The sequence below is a fragment of the Rana temporaria genome, chromosome 9, assembly GCF_905171775.1.
Source record: "Rana temporaria chromosome 9, aRanTem1.1, whole genome shotgun sequence".
NCBI classification, from domain to species: domain Eukaryota; kingdom Metazoa; phylum Chordata; class Amphibia; order Anura; family Ranidae; genus Rana; species Rana temporaria.
This window is the reverse complement of record NC_053497.1, coordinates 112064553-112082431: the sequence shown is the minus strand read 5'-3', so window position 1 is coordinate 112082431 and position 17879 is coordinate 112064553. Positions and strand designations below refer to the sequence as shown.

The 17879-nt window shown below is 41.7% G+C and overlaps 1 protein-coding gene across 8 annotated transcripts in view; it reads left to right on the top strand.

The window, feature by feature from the left end:
- Positions 1–16910, top strand: part of CARD9 (caspase recruitment domain family member 9) — a 113445-nt gene extending 96535 nt beyond the window's left edge. For 3 of the 8 annotated variants that reach the window (XM_040324141.1, XM_040324138.1, XM_040324140.1), the window contains 5 exons: positions 758–799; positions 1780–1825; positions 4994–5085; positions 7627–7700; positions 16655–16910. In XM_040324141.1, coding sequence (XP_040180075.1) covers positions 758–799; positions 1780–1825; positions 4994–5085; positions 7627–7700; positions 16655–16736 — 336 coding nt within the window. In that variant the 3' untranslated portion in view covers positions 16737–16910. Of the gene's footprint in view, positions 1–757; positions 800–1779; positions 1826–4993; positions 5086–7626; positions 7701–16654 lie in introns of those variants that run through there. The other 5 variants (XM_040324142.1, XM_040324143.1, XM_040324144.1 and 2 more) reach the window with 5 other exon arrangements.
- Positions 16911–17879: the final 969 nt, after the last annotated feature.

Sequence of the window (17879 nt, the reverse complement as noted above, 5' to 3'; positions counted from 1 at the left end):
GGGGCACAATATGGCAGAGCGTTCGGCCTCAGCAGGAGGGGACAGTGTTACAGCAAGGCTAGGAGCGGGGCAAGGGCTTGTGCTCATGGTAAATTTATTCGCCAATAGCAAAGCCCCTCTTACACACCAATGGCATATTTTTCTCATGACAAGTTTAGTAGAAGCTATCAGGTCGTTTGCCTTAGCAATCCACTTAAAACAAAAGAAACTGAAAGATCAATTTTGGGTGAAGCTTTACTTTCACTGTGGAACATAGTTGAAACACACAACATGCAGCACGGGACTACATATTACTGGGGATGGCCAGAGCAGGGTGTGCTCCTTGAGGGACTAGCACCTGGGGCAAATATATGAAGCTGGCTGGAAGAGGCTTTTAACAGCACCAGATTTTCCATGCAATATATATATAAACTATATCATAATGTCATCCAGGCTATCACTTGCTTGGTGGATGAGTTAAAGAAACAAGCTGCAGGGAGGCATTTTGTACAGATATTATCAGAACTTCCATTTATATAAAAATGTCTCAGCCTGTTCATTCAAACAACAGTTTATGAATGGCTAATAAGATATTTCCCAGAATTCTCTGCTTTCCTGCCTGGCTACTGCTTTAAAAGCAGGTGGCAGCCTTGAAGGTACAAAATTCCGTAGCTGTGAGCAAAGCATTCTTATGTAATAGGTCACAGAAGTTGTTTGAAATGTTCATTACACCGGATAACAAGTGTTAACATACCTTTTTGTCTTTTTTTTTTTCCAGTCCTCAGATGCAGACGAATGTTCATCTCGCAGTTCTCAAGAAGTAAGTTAACGCTGTCTATGGGTTTCCTTTATTTTCAGGAGTTAGAGTACAGTAAAACCTTGGTTTGAGAGTAACTTGGTTTGAGAGCATTTTGAAAGACAAGCAACATTTTTAAATACATTCTGACTTGATATACAAGCAATGTCTTGATATAAGAGTAGCGTCATGTCACAACTAAGTATGAAAGTGAAAAGGTGCCTCTAAGAGTAGCAATATGGTTACATTTAATGAAGGTACAACATTTAGCAACATATTGCTACACACAGGTGCCTCTCATCTCTTTTATACTCTGTAGCTCCTGCTGGATTTTTCATTTAATCCCCTTGTGGAAGCTTCCATTTGTGGATGGACCTTTTATGGTTACACAACCTGGTCACATTGCTATAATCTTTTTATATGGATTATGAACTGAAGAACCTATGAGTAAATGGTTGCCAAACGAATCATTTGAGTTTCCATCATTTCTTATGGGGAAATTCGCTTTGATATATAAGTGCTTTGGCTTACAAGCATGCTTCCGGAACAAATTATGCTCACAAGCCAAGGTTTTACTGTAGTTTCCTTTTGTGCTCTTGCACTGTATGAAGATGTACCTCATGTAAAAATCCCCTATAGATTATAATACATAATTTATGATTTGATTCTGAATCGTAGGTTTTCTACGAAACATTTTTTGTTCCAGATTCTCCTCTTATACTCTCCTTATTATAAAAAAAAATGGAATATCCTGCAGGGATGGGAGAGAGAAATGGGAGAGACCCTCATAAACAACCTCAGCAGGTGTGAAGACCCAGAAACTCGGCATAGAGAAAGAACAGAAAAAACTGTCTGGGTTTTTTCACCTGCCAATAGCCATCAAACACTGAAATATTTTAAAGTTTAGAGTGGAATAACCCTTTGACAAAATTATTGTTTTGTTACACAGCACAGCTGGAATTTTGCCTTTTTGGTGACTTTTTCTATTTTTTTTTCTCTTGAAGATAACTGCTCTGGTCAGTGTATGTGAGAACAAGACCCAGCATGATAGTAAGTGGTGTATTCAATTGCAGTTAAAAATGTAGAGACATTTTAATTTAAATAAAAATTTCAGGCATGCATATTTTATACACAGTTACCTTGGTCCAGCCTGAGCCAATGTAACACTGCACCACTACTTCAGTGAAATCACTGCCTCATCTCTCCACCTTGTTCAATAGGAGAAAACTTTGCATTCATTCAGAAGATGCAAGGCATTCTCTGAATGGCACCCATACCAAGAGGCTGACCTCCAGTGCTCAGAATGCAGCAAGGTAGTCAGTCGGCTTGGGACCCAGAACAAGTGGAGATTCCTGGTGCACCGGTGTCTTGTACAGTGATTCCCAGGTGCATCGGCCAGACATAGTATATGCATAATTACATTGATCCAAGCTGGACCAACATAACTATGTATAACATGCCCATATCTGCAATTCTTCTTTGGGTGTGTGGGTGTTTTAGCTCTGAAATATTTTTTAAAATGTTAATCACTTGCTTCATTCTCACTAAGAAAGGTTCTCCATCTTCAGTGGCATAAAAGCAGAACCCCGTCTTTTAATTATCACACAGTTTTTGATTCTGTTAAGCCAGTTTTGTGATTTACAAATGTCTGCTACACTGAATAGCCAGGCAGGTCATGTAAATTTCCATATACAGCTTGAGAGCTTCAATGTCACCTCAGTCTGTCTTTTGTCCAATGAGTAAAGAATAGGCAACCAAAAAGAGTAAAGTTGGACCAAAAAGCAGCTAAATGATCTACACTATGTATTTTGGCAAAGGTGTCCTAATCGCAGGATTAGCTAAACACAATTATGAATTGGGTAAACATACACAGTAGTTCATTTATCTGGAGTCCTGCTTTGATCCTCTGTCTTGGTCAGCTATTTAACAACTTTTCTCATGGAGCTAATCAAAGTTGCATAAACGTGTACACAAGCCAGAGGAGTAATGTAAACTAAATGAGAGGTACCCCTTTTGGGTTTGCTTAACTTGAAAATTGCAAAGGTAATAGTGAACCTCTTAGTTTAAAGTGGTTGTAAACCCTTACATATACCAACTGAAGTAACTAGCCTCAGGTGATACACAGACATAAAATAAATCCTCCTACATACCTGTTTATCTGTTACCATCTCTCCTCTACAGACATTCAAAGTACAGAATTTACACAGCATTTCCAAGCTCCAGAAAGCAGGGGGTGGGGATTTGATGTCACACACTGCACAGAGCTGAGTGTAACCTGAAACCTGCGTGGAGGGATTGGACACCCCTCATCTATACAGTCTCATAGGGAGAAATGCACATCTGAGGCTACCAATCACCTGCTGTGTTCTGGGGAGGGTGTACTGTCTCCTGGGATTGTATGCTGTGTGCATACTTTGTCTTGTCAAAAGTGATTCATGCAGATGGCAGGGGAATGAAAAGGATATGCTTTGTTTATTTTTAAATTCAGAGGTTTATAACCACACTAAAGGGCCAGTAAACTCACTTCACAAGCTGACCTAGATAAACTCAACATTCTTTATAACTATAAACAAAGAAGGAACTCCCGTGCTCTCAGTAAACTAAGCTCGGGGGCACTGCTGCAGACACCTAAAAATCTATCCTAATAAGAAACAATGTGTCAACTGAGAAATGGTAATGTCTGCGCTGTGTAACAAGGGGGGGGGGTTAAATAGTGTAACTGATTTATAACAGTGCAACGCACAGTATGTAACACACTCTGAACAGTAAATAATCCAAGGAAGAACAAATCTTCAGCAAACTAAGGTAAGTAAAATAATTTACCGTCAATACCATAGGTATACACACTATACAAAAAATGATGATGGTGATAGAATATGAGCCAAAAAAATTGGCATAAAAAACACACAAACAGGTGAAAAAATAATTAAATATACAAAATATATGAATATGAGAGAAAAAGTCTCTGACTGGTGATCCCAGAAACCAGCGCAAGTGTTGAAAAGTTGAAAGCTTCAGTGTACAAAACACCTCTTGTGATGTCTAGCAGCTTACCTCACAGCTATTAGTATTGACAGCCCAACATATAAAAGGCAAATCTTTAAAAGGTGATCCCCAAAGCTGACACAGGTGTTGGAAAGGTAAGGACTTCAATGTGCAACCACCTCATGTGATGCCTAGCAGCTTACCTCGGCAGGCAGACGAGCTTGGCGCTCGTAGAGGTCACTGAACGCAGATTTGTTGCTATTGTGAGTGTTTTTATGAGTTCTTACCAATAAATGTGTTCCTGTTTTGCGGGATTATGCGATGTGCTTCCTTTTTTTCTTTTTCCATGTATATTGCCATTTCTCTGAGTAACACCTGCTGTAACTGTGAGGCAAGGAGAGACTAGAGGGGACACACAGGAAGTTTTCCGAGCTCGGCGCTCGTGGAGACACATCCACTTTTCTGTCACTTTGAGTGAGTGCATCAGTGTGTGATTTATTTGTATCTACCATTGGCCAGCAGAGTTACACTATATATATATTCCTCTGCCATTATTTCATATGCCACCACCTGGGACTGGGACTGGGACTGGGTCCCCTGGCTACACTTAGGCTGTCTGCTGTGTATACACTAGGATCGTTAGGCTGTCTGTACAACAGCTGTGAGGTAAGCTGCTAGGCATCACATGAGGTGGTTGCACATTGAAGTCCTTACCTTTCCAACACCTGTGTCAGCTTTGGGGATCACCTTTTAAAGATTTGCCTTTTATATATTGGGCTGTCAATACTAATAGCTGTGAGGTAAGCTACTAGATATTACAAAAGGGGTTTTGTACACTGAAGCTTTCAACTTTTCAACACTTACGCTGGTTTCTGGAATCACCATTTAGACTTTTTTTTTCATATTCATATATTTTGTATATTTAATTATTTTTTCACCTTTTTGTGTGTTTTTTATGCCAATTTTTTGGGGTCATATTCTATCACCATCATCATTTTTTGTATAGTGTGTATACCTATGTTACTGACGGTTAATTATTTCACTTACCTTAGTTTGCTGAAGATTTGTTCTTCCTTGGATTATTTACTGTTCAGAGTGTGTTACATACTGTTCGTTGCACTGTTATACATCAGTTACCCCCCCCCCCCCCCCCGTTACACAGCGCAGACATCACCATTTCTCATGATTTCTAACTGATAACAAACTATAATTTCCCATAATTTATAAAGTCAGATTTTTTTTTCCCCCCTATCTGCATAGAGGATGAATCAAATCCACTAGAAAATGGAAGTGATCGTGGAGAGACATCGAAGACGGAGGAAAATGTAAGAAGCCATTTTTTTCAGGCACAAAGCTGACACATTTGCACTGTATCAACCTGCAACATTTCATACCGTGATACCTTTTCTGTTTTAAATAATTTTTTTCTATCTGGAGATCCCTTTTAAAAAAAAACTTTTGTTAATAAATGTTAATATCAGTGTATATATGAATGTGCCATGTGTTTTTTTTTTTTTTACGAATTTCAAAGTTGCAGAAAAAGATCTGTCACATGTTCCAATGTGAAGAAGCTACAAATTGGGGCTGACAACGTATCTGCCTATATTAAAAAAAGCTTTTATTTTCATGTCAGATTAAATAATGCTATCACTAGTAAATCCTACTATCTACTGCCCTATTCAACTTTACACACAAATGGGTTTATAACTATGAATACGAGGTACTTTTTGTGTAGAAATGCTGCAGGTAAAAATACTTGTAGAAAAGTGCTGAAGATTTTTGGTTTCATGTCAAAATGGAAAATATAACATGCAACTAGGTACAATTTGCCCACCCAGAGTCCTTGTTTTTTTACCCTGATGTTTTTGAAGGACAAAGGCCACCCTGCATTGACTGCAGATATCCTGATGTTCTGGGAACACGTGCTGACTAAGCCTTTGTTTCTGCAGGCCGAAAATTCCCAGCCCCATCCACGGTCTTCTTACTGCAGCATAGCTTCCTACACTCATACTGTAGGCAGTGCACACCCCTAAAAAAAAAAATGCACATAGCAAGGATAACTTGCCACAAATTTGTGGCAGTGTAGAATTGTAAATCTGTCAACTTGTTGCACATTTTCACTGGCAAGTTGTACACTTGCAGAGCATTTGCAGCACAAGTTCTAGTTGACACTTTTGCAATATGTAGCAAATTTGCATGGTAAGTATCTAGCAAGAGCAAAGTTGCAGTGGTTAGTTCACAGCAAGAGCTCTGCAAGTCTACAGCATGAAAATTCAGCCACAGTGACCCCTGTGGTGGGATGACTATTGCACAACATAACTGAACAAGAACTTGCAGCAGACTTGCAGAATGTTTGGAAAGAAATTGATTTCTTGAGTCATGCAATGCAGACTTGCTGCAATTGTGCAACAAACTTGTAAAGCCTGGCAAGTCTAGCAACATCTTAGCAAGTCATTTTTAAACTTGCAGCATAATTGCTTGCTGTCTGGGATGTAATCATACCTTGGTCCACTCCACATGCAGCCTGCAAGTGTTGTTGATCAAAAAGAGCGAAGTTGTACAGCACATATTGACTGGCAAGGGGTTGCAGGACTTCTGAAAGCCCTTCTCAATCTGCCTGACTTTGACATTTTCACAGTTGCCTTTGTATCATGCAGAATGTTAGGCGTTCACTGATTGTATTTGCTATGCGGATCTGTTATTTAAAGCGGTTGTAAACCCGCATATACATTTTTTTTTTTTTTACACCTGCAAGTTAAAAGCCATAATGAGCTAGTATGCACCACATATTAGCTCATTATGAAATACTTACCTCGGAACAAGGTAGGGAACTTACCTGGTCCACGCCGAGCCGAGCTTGTCTTCCGGGTATCGTCGCTCCATCGCTGTGATTGGCTGGAGCGGCGATGACGTCACTCCCGCGCATGCGCGCGGGAGATTTCCTTTCCAGCATGGGTCGGCGGGGCCGGCCCTTCAGCCGAGGATCCCCCTGCGCATGCGCCGCTGCAATCAGCGGCGCATTGCGAGGGGAATATCTCCTAAACCGTACAGGTTTAGGAGATATTCTTTATACCTACAGGTAAGCCTTATTATAGGCTTACCTGTAGGCAAAAGTAAAAAAAGTGAGTTTACAACCACTTTAATGCAGTTGAACCTGCAAGTGAAAACATAAAACAAATATTTATACTTTTTACTTCTGTGAGGAGAATGTCAGGTGCATGATGCTGATCCTGTTCCACATCAGAAACAGGATCTCTAACTTGCCACCTATAAGTTTCTGTTGAGTCGTTCCTTGCTAGCTAGGAGAATAAGATGTTGCACTCTCTCTAGAGAGGAAGATTTGCCAGCGTTTTGGGCCAGCGAGGGAGCGATTCCATAAAAGGCAAGTAGGAGCCTCTTCGGGCGATTTTATCTCTGTTACCAGTAGCAAAATTGTCCTTGTGACATCAGCCTGACCAAACAGGAATTATAACTGCACTGTGTTTATATGAAACACTGTGCATACCTAAAATGTAAAGTTTTAAGCACCTAAAAATAACTCCTATACCTGTCCTTATATAGCTTGACCCCCTCTGCCAGCCCAGTGCGATCCTTGAGAAAGAATTTCTGGCTCCTCTGAGATAAAAATTTGTCGTCCAACCTTTGACAGGTTGGTGTGGCAGCAGTAGAGATTTGGCCGCTTTTCTTGTCCTGGTGACATGCAGCACTTCCTGTTTTCCCCTCTCTTCACTACATTCTTTGGAGCAGCCACTGGAGGGCATTGTGACAGTGTCACTGGGATATATGGAGGATGCAAAAAGCTGTGATGGGAGCTTAATGTTGCGTCTAAGGCAATGTCGGTGACAATGTCCATTGCTGATCTGCAGGCACACAGTCCCGTGAACAGTGGACCAGTATCAAAAGGCAGGAGGAGGATTAAGATCTTTGAAGATTATCGCAGGTAATGTGCACGGCTGTGTGGTTTGGAATGGTTTATTCTATATCTTTATGAAATTTTTACTTAATATGTTGATTATATCATTGTCTGTGTTAAGGTGCATTTACACTTGCAAATGCGCCGTCTGTGATCAGCTGCGAGAACTCCAAAGGGGGGGTTCCCGCATTTTAGGTGTGGGTAGGCAGCCTCCTATTGCTTTCAATGGGGCTGCTTGCTCGCAGCTAATCAAGGAAATCCCTGCTGGGGTTGTTGCAGCTGATCTCAGACAGGGTTAATTCGCAAGTGTGAGTGCACCCCTAATCATGAAGGCCAGTGCCAAGCTATATATGTGTTGTGAAAATATTACATAAAGTGTTTTACCCATCAGAAAATGTGTAAACTAACTGAGCTATAGAAGACAATGCGACTGTAAGGGGCCCAAAAGCACAAAGCAAATTTATGAAGGTATACAACAAAATAGTGCAGCGTAGTAGTAGTAGTAGTGATCCCTCCACCACAGATAATCTGGCCTCTCACCTCATATACTTGACCTGAAACAGGTCATTGAGCAGTTAAACCCACACTCAGGGTATCGATCGCAATTCAGCACCTTTGATGGACTCCACAGCATATGGACAAGAAACAGAGGAAGACAATCTAGTACTCTCCGTATGTATAATTTATTGATAAAAGGTAAGAAATGTACTTACAATGTGTAGCACTCAAACCGAGTGTCGGCATACAGACGTGTAATAGTTTCAAACCCAAAAAGATGGCTGCGGGTGATGTCAGACGTGACTCCTCCCCCCGTACGCGTTACGCCCCTGGATGGGACTTCTTCAGCATGGGGTTGGATACACGAGCAACGGCCCGCAGTAAATATATATTGTCATAGCAACCATCAATCAGTGAATCGGACTTCCTGATAGAGCGGCCCAACCACAACCCTCATCATATAAAGAAACTGCGCTGAATACACTCTAATTTTATTGTTGCCATCTTAATTCATTTATATTTAGCTGCAGACAATGGATGTGTTGTCTTATATAGAGAGCAGAGAAATTGTATTAACTGATATCTTCTTTAAAGTTGCTGGTAATTCACATCAAGGCGATCTGAGTTTTCCCTTAGAAAATTAGGGCAACTGTTTGAGAAAAAAATAAAGACCTGGTGGGATATTGTGTCCTTTGAACAATATCTATCAGCCCAGATTATTCCCAGACGTTTAGGTGGGATTTACCCCCTAATGAGGGTCTATTTGATGATGAATCTAATAAAGATTGGTGTGATTATTATTTTTTTTGTTTGCAAGAGGTTTGTGCTTTTAAGATTATTGCTCTCTCGCAAACAAAGGGAAAAAAAGTGTCTGGAAAGCCAAATTAACCACTTGACATCCCGGCAATTGACAAGGTGGCTCTCAATTGCCGGAAGGACGTCTATAGACGTCCTCCCCTCCTCCGGCCACTGGGGGGCGCGCGAGCGCCGCATTACTGAAGTGCCGATGTGCGTGCCTGGCGGCCGCAATATCCTCCAGGTACCTGCGATCGGCGGATACACAGACAAGGACGTGGATCTGTGTGTGTAAACACACAGATCCACGTCCTGTCAGGGAAAGGAGACCGATGCTGTGTCCCTTGTACATAGGGACACAGATCGGTCACCTCCCCCAGTCAGTCCCCTTCCCCACAGTTAGAAACACTATGCAGGGCACACATTTAACCCCTTCCTCGCCCGCTAGTGTTAACCTCTTCCCTGCCAGTCACATTTATACAGTAACCAGTGCATATTTATAGCACTGGTCGCTGTGTAGATGTTCCCAAAAATGTGTCAAGTGTCCGATGTGTCCGCCATAATGTCGCAATGATCGCTGCCATTACTACTAAAAAAAAAATAATAAAAAAAAAAAATATTTCTGTCCCCTATTTTGTAGGCACTAGAACTTTTGCGCAAACCAGTCACTTATTGCGATTCTTTTTTTTTTTTTTTAATACGTAGAAGAATACATATTGGCCCAAACTGAATTTTTTTTTTTTTTTTTTTAAATTGGGATATTTATTATAGGAAAAAGTAAAAAATATTGTGTTTTTTTCAATTGTCCTTTTTTTGTTTATAGCGCAAAAAATAAAAACTGCAGAGGTGATCAAATACCACCAAAAGAAATCTCCATTTGTGGGAAAAAAAGGACGTCAATTTTGTTTGGGAGCTACGTCGCAAGATCACGCAATTGTCTGTTAAAGCGACGCAGTGCCGGAAGCTAAAATTTCGCCTGGGCAGGAAGGGGGTATATGTGCCCAGTAAGCAAGTGGTTAAAGAAATTACAGACCACATTGAATCTTTTAAGGATACTACTGAATTTATTCAACTGTCAGGTGAATTAAATATTTAATTAATCAAATGGGACAAAGAAACACAGGAAAAAGTGGAAAAAGTTCTTACGAGATCTTAATGCCTTTGGAGGGAAACAGGTTATTTAATGGCAATCTCTTAATGTGATGAAACCTGCTAATCCAGATTTGGCCTCTATGGATACCAATGAAGTGGAATCCAGTGTCCCTATCCAAGTGAATTATGAATATGAATTATCTTGGGCAAATGTAGTTCAACCTTATGATATGAAAACTAAGAATCCTACCCCTAAACCTATAGGTTGTGGTGCCTTTAAGCCTAGAGGAAGAGGTGGAGGTAGGGGTAATCATTACCAAACCCCCTCAAAAGGTGGTTAAATACATTATTCATCTAACCATGATGATACTTCATGGAGACCAGTACCAATTGGGGGGAGGGGACAACAGAGGGGAAGGGGTAATCACCCAGCAAGGGGAGCTCAGGTTCCCACTTATACAGTTGCAATAAAAAGTATGTGAACCCTTTCAGAATGATATGGATTTCTGCACAAATTGGTCAAAAATGTGATCTGATCTTCATCCAAGTCACAACAATAGACAATCACAGTCTGCTTAAACTAATAACACACAAAGAATTAAATGTTACCATGTTTTTATTGAACACACCATGTAAACATTCACAGTGCAGGTGGAAAAAGTATGTGAACCCCTAGACCAATGACATTTCCAAGAGCTAATTGGAGTGAGGTGTCAGCCAACTGGAGTCCAATCAATGAGATGAGATTGGAGGTGTTGGTTACAGCTGCCCTATAAAAAACACACACCAGTTCTAGGTTTGCTTTTCACAAGAAGCATTGCCTGACGTGAATGATGACTCACACAAAAGTGCTCTCAGAAGACCTACAATTAAGAATTGTTGACTTGCATAAAGCTGGAAAGGGTTATAAACGTATCTCCAAAAGCCTTGCTGTTCATCAGTCCACGGTAAGACAAATCTTCTATAAATGGAGAAAGTTCAGCTCTCCCTAGGAGTGACCGTCCTGTAAAGATGACTGCAAGAGTACAGCGCAGACTGCTCAATAAGGTGAAGAAGAATCATAGATTGTCGGCTAAAGACTTACAAAAGTCTCTGGCATATGCCAACATCCCTGTTAGTGAATCTACGATATGGAAAACACTAAACAAGAATGGATTTCATGGGAGGATACCACAGAGGAAGCCACTGCTGTCCAAAAAAAACATTGCTGCACGTTTACAGTTTGCACAAGAGCACCTGGATGTTCCACAGCAATACTGGCAAAATATTCTGTGGACAGATGAAACCAAAGTTGAGTTGTTTGGAAGAAACGCACAACACTATGTGTGGAGAAAAAGAGGCACAGCACACCAACATCAAAACCTCATCCCAACTGTGAAGTATGGCGGTGGGGGCATCATAGTTTGGGGCTGCTTTGCTGCATCAGGGCCTGGATGGATTGCTATCATCGAAGGAAAAATGAATTCCCAAGTTTATCAAGACATTTTTCAGGAGTACTTAAGGCCATCTGTCCACCAGCTGAAGCTCAACAGAAGATGGGTGTTGCAACAGGACAACGACCCAAAGCATAAAAGTAAATCAACAAAATGGCTTAAACAGAAGAAAATACGCCTTCTGGAGTGGCTCAACCCGAGTCCTGACCTCAACCCGATTGAGATGCTGTGGCATGACCTCAAGAAAGCGATTCACACCAGACATCCCAAGAATATTGCTGAACTGAAACAGTTCTGTAAATAAGAATGGTCAAGAATTACTCCCGACTGTTGTGCACGTCTGATCTGCAACTACAGGAAACGTTTGGTTGAAGTTATTGCTGCCAAAGGAGGTTCAACCAGTTATTAAATCCAAGGGTTCACATACTTTCTCCACCTGCACTGTGAATGTTTACATGGTGTGCTCAATAAAAACATGGTAACATTTAATTCTTTGTGTGTTTATTAGTTTAAGCAGACTGTGATTGTCTATTGTTGTGACTTAGATGAAGATCAGATCACATTTTATGACCAATTTGTGCAGAAATCCATATCATTCTGAAAGGGTTCACATACTTTTTATTGCAACTGTAACAGTTATGCTATGACAATATATATTTACTGCGGGCCATTGATATGTATCCAACCCCACGCTGAAGAAGTCCCGCCCACGGACTTAACACATATGGGGAAAGGAGTCACGTCTGACATCACCCGCTGCTATCTTTTTGGTTTGAAACTATTACAAGTCTGTATGCTGACACTTGGTTTGAGTGCTACACATTGTAAGTACATTTCTTACCTTTTTATCAATAAATTGTACATACGGAGAGCACTAGATTGTCTTCCTCTGTTTCTTGTCTACATGCTGTGGACTCCATCAAAGGTGCTGAATTGCGATCGATACCCTGAGTGTGGGTTTAACTGCTCAATGAACTGTTTCAGGTCAAGTATATGAGGTGAGAGGCCAGATTATGTGTGGTGGAGGGATCGCTATTACCTGTTCTATCGTCCTGCTTATCACTGCACCAATTGATTTTTGCTTTTCCACATGCACTATCTTTCATCATATGGACTTCTTCTTATTCATTTTATGGACTCTTTAATTGCGCTGCACTATTTTGTTGTATATGTTCAGTTGAGGTATTATTTGCGTTAACCTTGAGTGCTAGCCTTGTGTTGCTAATTTTTGTTTTTTTATGTGTCTGCGCTGAAGGTACCAGTATCATTTGGCAAATACATTTGAATAAAATGAATGAATATGAATACAACTTACATGGGTTGTTTAGATTTTACATGTTGGTAGAGTAACCCTTCCACTATAGTAACTCTTCTTTTGCATTACAGGTAAATAATGGATTTCAAGCAGAAACTACTGCCATCATTAAGTTCTTGACAAGAAGGGCTGTCCAACATCCACAGAACACCACAGAATGTTTTCAGAGATAACACCATTGACAAAAGTCACCAATGACAAGATAATGCTGTTGTAAATGGTGTCATCTCCATAAACATTCTGTAGCTTTCTGTGGATGTTGGATAGCCTGCACCCCTCCTTTATCAAGAACTCAATGATGGTGCTTGGCTTCTGCTTGGAATCTATTATTTACCATCAAGGAAAAAGAAAAAAAAGTTACTATAGCTGAAGAGTTTTATACCAATGTGTGTAATCTAAATGACCTCTGTAAGTTAATAAACAAATAATGCCCACTTTTGCATTACTTTCGGTACTTTCTTCTGGGTATGCTTGAACACGGCAGATGGGTTGTTCCAAACATCTTGCAAAACTAACCACAGATCTTCTGTGGATGTAGGCTGTCTCAAATCCCTTTTGTCTTTTCATGTTATCTCAGAGAGACTTGATGTTGAAATCAGGGCTTTGTGGGGGCCACACCATCACTTCCAGGACTCCTCGTCCGTCCTTATGCTGAAGATAGTTCCTAACAGTGGTGGCTGGTGTTTTTTTTGGGGGGGGGAGGGGCGGAAAACAATCTACTCAACGCCAAACCCCCCAGGTCGGTCAGGTCACAGGCACCCCCCCTCAAACGGTTGGTCACCAGCCCCGCACTTACCCCACCTAGGTCGCGGGCACGCTTCCTCCGGGTGGCGGCTTCACCCTGTGTCTCCTCAACTTCAGCGGCTTCCCCTGCATCTCCTCAGTGGCCAACAGAATCGCTTCTCCTCTCTGCCAGTTGGTTGGTGGGTCTCGGGACCCCCATCCTGACTGGTTGGGAGGAGAATCGGGAAGACCATAGCGAATTGTCACACAATTGGGTGGCCGCCCTCTGCAAGTAGATTAGGGCTGGGCACATGGATTAGGGGGATGGCACCTCGTATTAACAGGCCGCCACTGGTTCCTAATGACATTGGCTGTATGTTTGGAGTCGGTGCCCTGCTGCAGAAAAAATTTGGGGCCAGTCATTATGAAAAACACATCATGCTTACTTCCCTTCAACATTGGAAAATGTCCAGCAGTGCCATCAACACAAAACTGGCGGAAACCAATAGGACCCAGGTACACTCTTCTATTGTCTGGAGAAGTCTGGCCAGAAGAAGAATTGCCCCAAGAAGCCATATCTTCGACATGTAAACAAGGCTAAGTGACTCAACTATACACAAAAACATAGTAACTGGTATGCACAAAAATGGCAACAGGTTCTCTGGACTAATGAGTTAAAATTTTAAATATTTGGCTGTAGCAGGAGACGGTTTGTTCTCCAGAAGGGCTGGAATGCACTACAATGCGTGTCTGCAGGCAACATGGTGGGGGTTTCTTGCAAGTTTGGGGCTGCATTTCTCCAGGTGGAGTTGGAAATTTTGGTTAGGATCCAGTGTCCTCAATGCTGAGAATACAGGCAGATCTTTATCCATCATGCCATACATCAGGGAGAAGAGTGATTGGCCCCAAATTTATTCTGCAGCAGGACAATCACCCCAAACATAAAGCCAATGTCATTAAGAACTACCTACAGCATAAAGAGTCCTGGAAGTGGAGGGGGTCCTGTTTAAGTTCACCTTACAGATTTTTCTGTAAAGGTGAACTTACCCTTTTAAGCGTTTTAACCGTTCGACACGTTTAATGCTTCTAATTCATTCATGCAGTGGCCATAATAAACTGATATCCATATGGTGGATTTGTTTAAAGCCTAACTGCAGCCTAACATTATTTGTAGTATTAGCGTGTGAAAGGTTTTTATTGCTGTGTGTGCAGCCACTGGAGAGATTTCCTATTAGTCTGGAACAAAGCCTAGAAATACCAGTGTTGTTCCTGGCAAACCGCCCAAAAACTGTTGAAATTAAACAACATCCTTGGAGCCCATTCACACAGGTCTGACTTTGGATCTGACTTCAAGTCGCCCCAAGTCGCCTCAAGTCGTGCTGAATGAAGAAATCAATGTAAGTGAATGGAGCCGTCTTAATGCATACTACTGCAGTCGCTCCGACTTCAAAAAAGGTTCCTGTACTACTTCAATCCGACTTGTTCCCATTGATTTCAATGGAAGTTGCCTCCAGGTCGGATCCCCGTTCATAGTGAGGCAACTATACAGGAAGTCTCCCCATTGTGAACCGGCTCTAAGGCAAACCCCTCCCTCCCACAGAGCTGGTAATTGGTATGAATTATGAGGGGGAACTCCACGCCAAATTTTAAATAAAAAACTGGCATGGGTTCCCCCTCCAAGAGCATACCAGGCCCTTAGGTCTGGTATGGATTTCAAGGGGAACCCCCTCCATACCAGACCCTTATCCGAGCACGCAGCCTGGCCTGTCAGGAAAGGGGATGAAGAAGAGTGAGCGCCCCCCCTCCTGAACCATATCAGGCTGCATTCTCTCAACATGGGGGGGGGGTATGTGCTTTGGGGCAGGGGGCGCCCTGAGACCCCCCCACCCCAAAGCACCTTGTCCCCATGTTGATGGGGACAAGGGCTTCTTCCTGACAACCCTGGCCGTTGGTTGTCAGGGTCTGTGAGCCGGGGGCTTATCGGAATCCAGGAGCCCCCTTTAATAAGGGGGCCCCCAGATCCCGGCCCCCCACCCTATGTGAATGAGTATGGGGTACATCGTACCCCTACCCATTCACCTGGGGGGACAAAGTGTCAAGAAAAAAACACTAGACAGGTTTTTAAAGTAACTTATTAGGCAGCTCCGGGGGTCTTCTTCCGACTTCTCTGCTCTCTAGTTCTTTCTGCCGGGCTCCTCCACTATCTTCTTCCAGCTCTTTAACTAGCGGTGGCCCGGTCTTCTCTGTAATCTTCTTCACTCTTCTCTTCTTTGATGTTGACACGACGCTTCCTTCTGCTGTAATGCCGGGTGCGCAACGATTTATATAGGCATGGGCCCCCGGAGCATGATGGGACTGTGACGTCATAAGAGGCCTATATAAATCAGCAGACTAAATCACACGACTAACCAAACAAAAAATTCAAATCCCTTGGCAGTTAATTCAGTAAACATATTTTAACTATGTACAACATAGTTGGCTGTTTACTTGGAAGATGCTCTTCCTTATGTTTGAATAATGCTGTGGGAGGGTAAGAATCTACTTTATTGTGTAAATAAACCCTATGAACTTTTGGATGCTTTTGTTATACAGTATCCGTTTGATAAGTGCAAAAAATCTGTAGATCTTGTCAGAAATTCACACTGTCTTGTGTCCTCTGCATACTTCCTCAGTTATCTCAAAGAGGATGTTAAAAACTCCTAGCTATCTTGGATTATAGAATTAAGCCTGGTGCACACCACTAGTCTTTTTTTTCCTTCAACCCAGCAGTCGGCTAGGGCCAGGGACGCTGTGCTAACAATTTAATGTTAGTACAGCAATTTCCCCCTCTGCGCTATTGTGTTCTGACAAGGGGACGGCTCCCGTTAGAATACTCCAATCAGTGCTCTCAGCCATTGGCTGCCATACACAGCTAGTGGCACTGATACAGCGTTGTATTGCTGGAGATGTACTGTATATGTTTTTCTTTTCTTTTTTTGTCCTAATATACGCTTTATTTTTTAACCTAACACCATCTTCTACTGGAATAACCTTTTACCTTACCTTACTGAACCTTGTCTCTCAGCAAATGTATGTGATGTACTTAATGGTGCCCAATAACAAAAATCCTTAATTTTCTTTGTTAGGATTAGGGCCTTGAAAAGCAGAAATTCCCAGCAAAACGAAGAGTGTTATTCATCAGAAAGTGAAACTGACGTGACCCCATAAAGAATGGAGATTCCTAGGGAAACCGACACGGCTGATCATCAGAAATTTGACAATAAGCAGGATCCTGATGCAGTGAAAACCTTCAAACCTTCACCCACAACATTGCCTACAAACTCTAAGCATTCAGCACTGCCAATTTGTTTTACTTTACAGATATGTAGCTGTAGATTTTGTATATATATATATATATATATATATATATATATATATATATATAGTGAAATTGATACTTTGTGCCCACTGTTCAGCTCGCTATGTCAACAAATAGAACACGGAAATTTTACAGAAACCCCCCCCCCCCAAAAAAATACTATCAATTCAGAGTCTGGATTTATGTTACAATACTATATCAATTTCCTCCATCATTTTAAAACGATTCTCATCAGTGCAGTGCTCAGAGCTGATGACTGTGCAGCTGGAGAAGTTAATATAGATTTCCAATCCTGGTGACTGCTCACCTTGCTGGAGAAATTGTTGCTTCCTGCCTCAGTAACATCCCAGCAAACAGGGTATGCCTGGAACAGGATGTTAGGGAAAATTACTCCAATGGTGACACAAGCAGTAATAAAGACAAGGCTCTAACCCTAACCCCTGCTCTACCCAAAACTAAACAGTAAGGTTTATAGTGCAAGGACTCATTTACAGGACTGATCCAGACATTAAAAAAACAGTTCAAGTGGTTATCTTAACCTTCTGAACCTGCAATTATATATGTGTTACAATTCCGTCTTCTGACACATGCGTAAACTCTGTGTGCCTGCCTATAACACATACTGGCATGCTTCAGGTAAGGGGGGAACAATTAAGTATACCTAAAGCCAAAAGTGTTTTAAGTGTTAGATGGAATGGGGAAGTGAAGAACGCCTGTCAGATTGTTATGTACTCACTGAGGAGATTCACTCTCTGATCATTGTCACCGGGACAGAAAGTGATGGGAAATGCAACATTTTACGGTCATTATCAAAACAGGAAGAGAGAGGAAATTTTCCACTGCAGACTCCTTCCTAAGAAGGCATTGCCACTCACAGTTTGGGATTTCTTCTTATTTCCTGTTGAGTATCTAGAACCGGAAGTTAAGGGAAATCTCTCCAATGGGATGCAGACAGAACCTGACAGGGCTTCAAAACCTTCACTTCTCTCTGT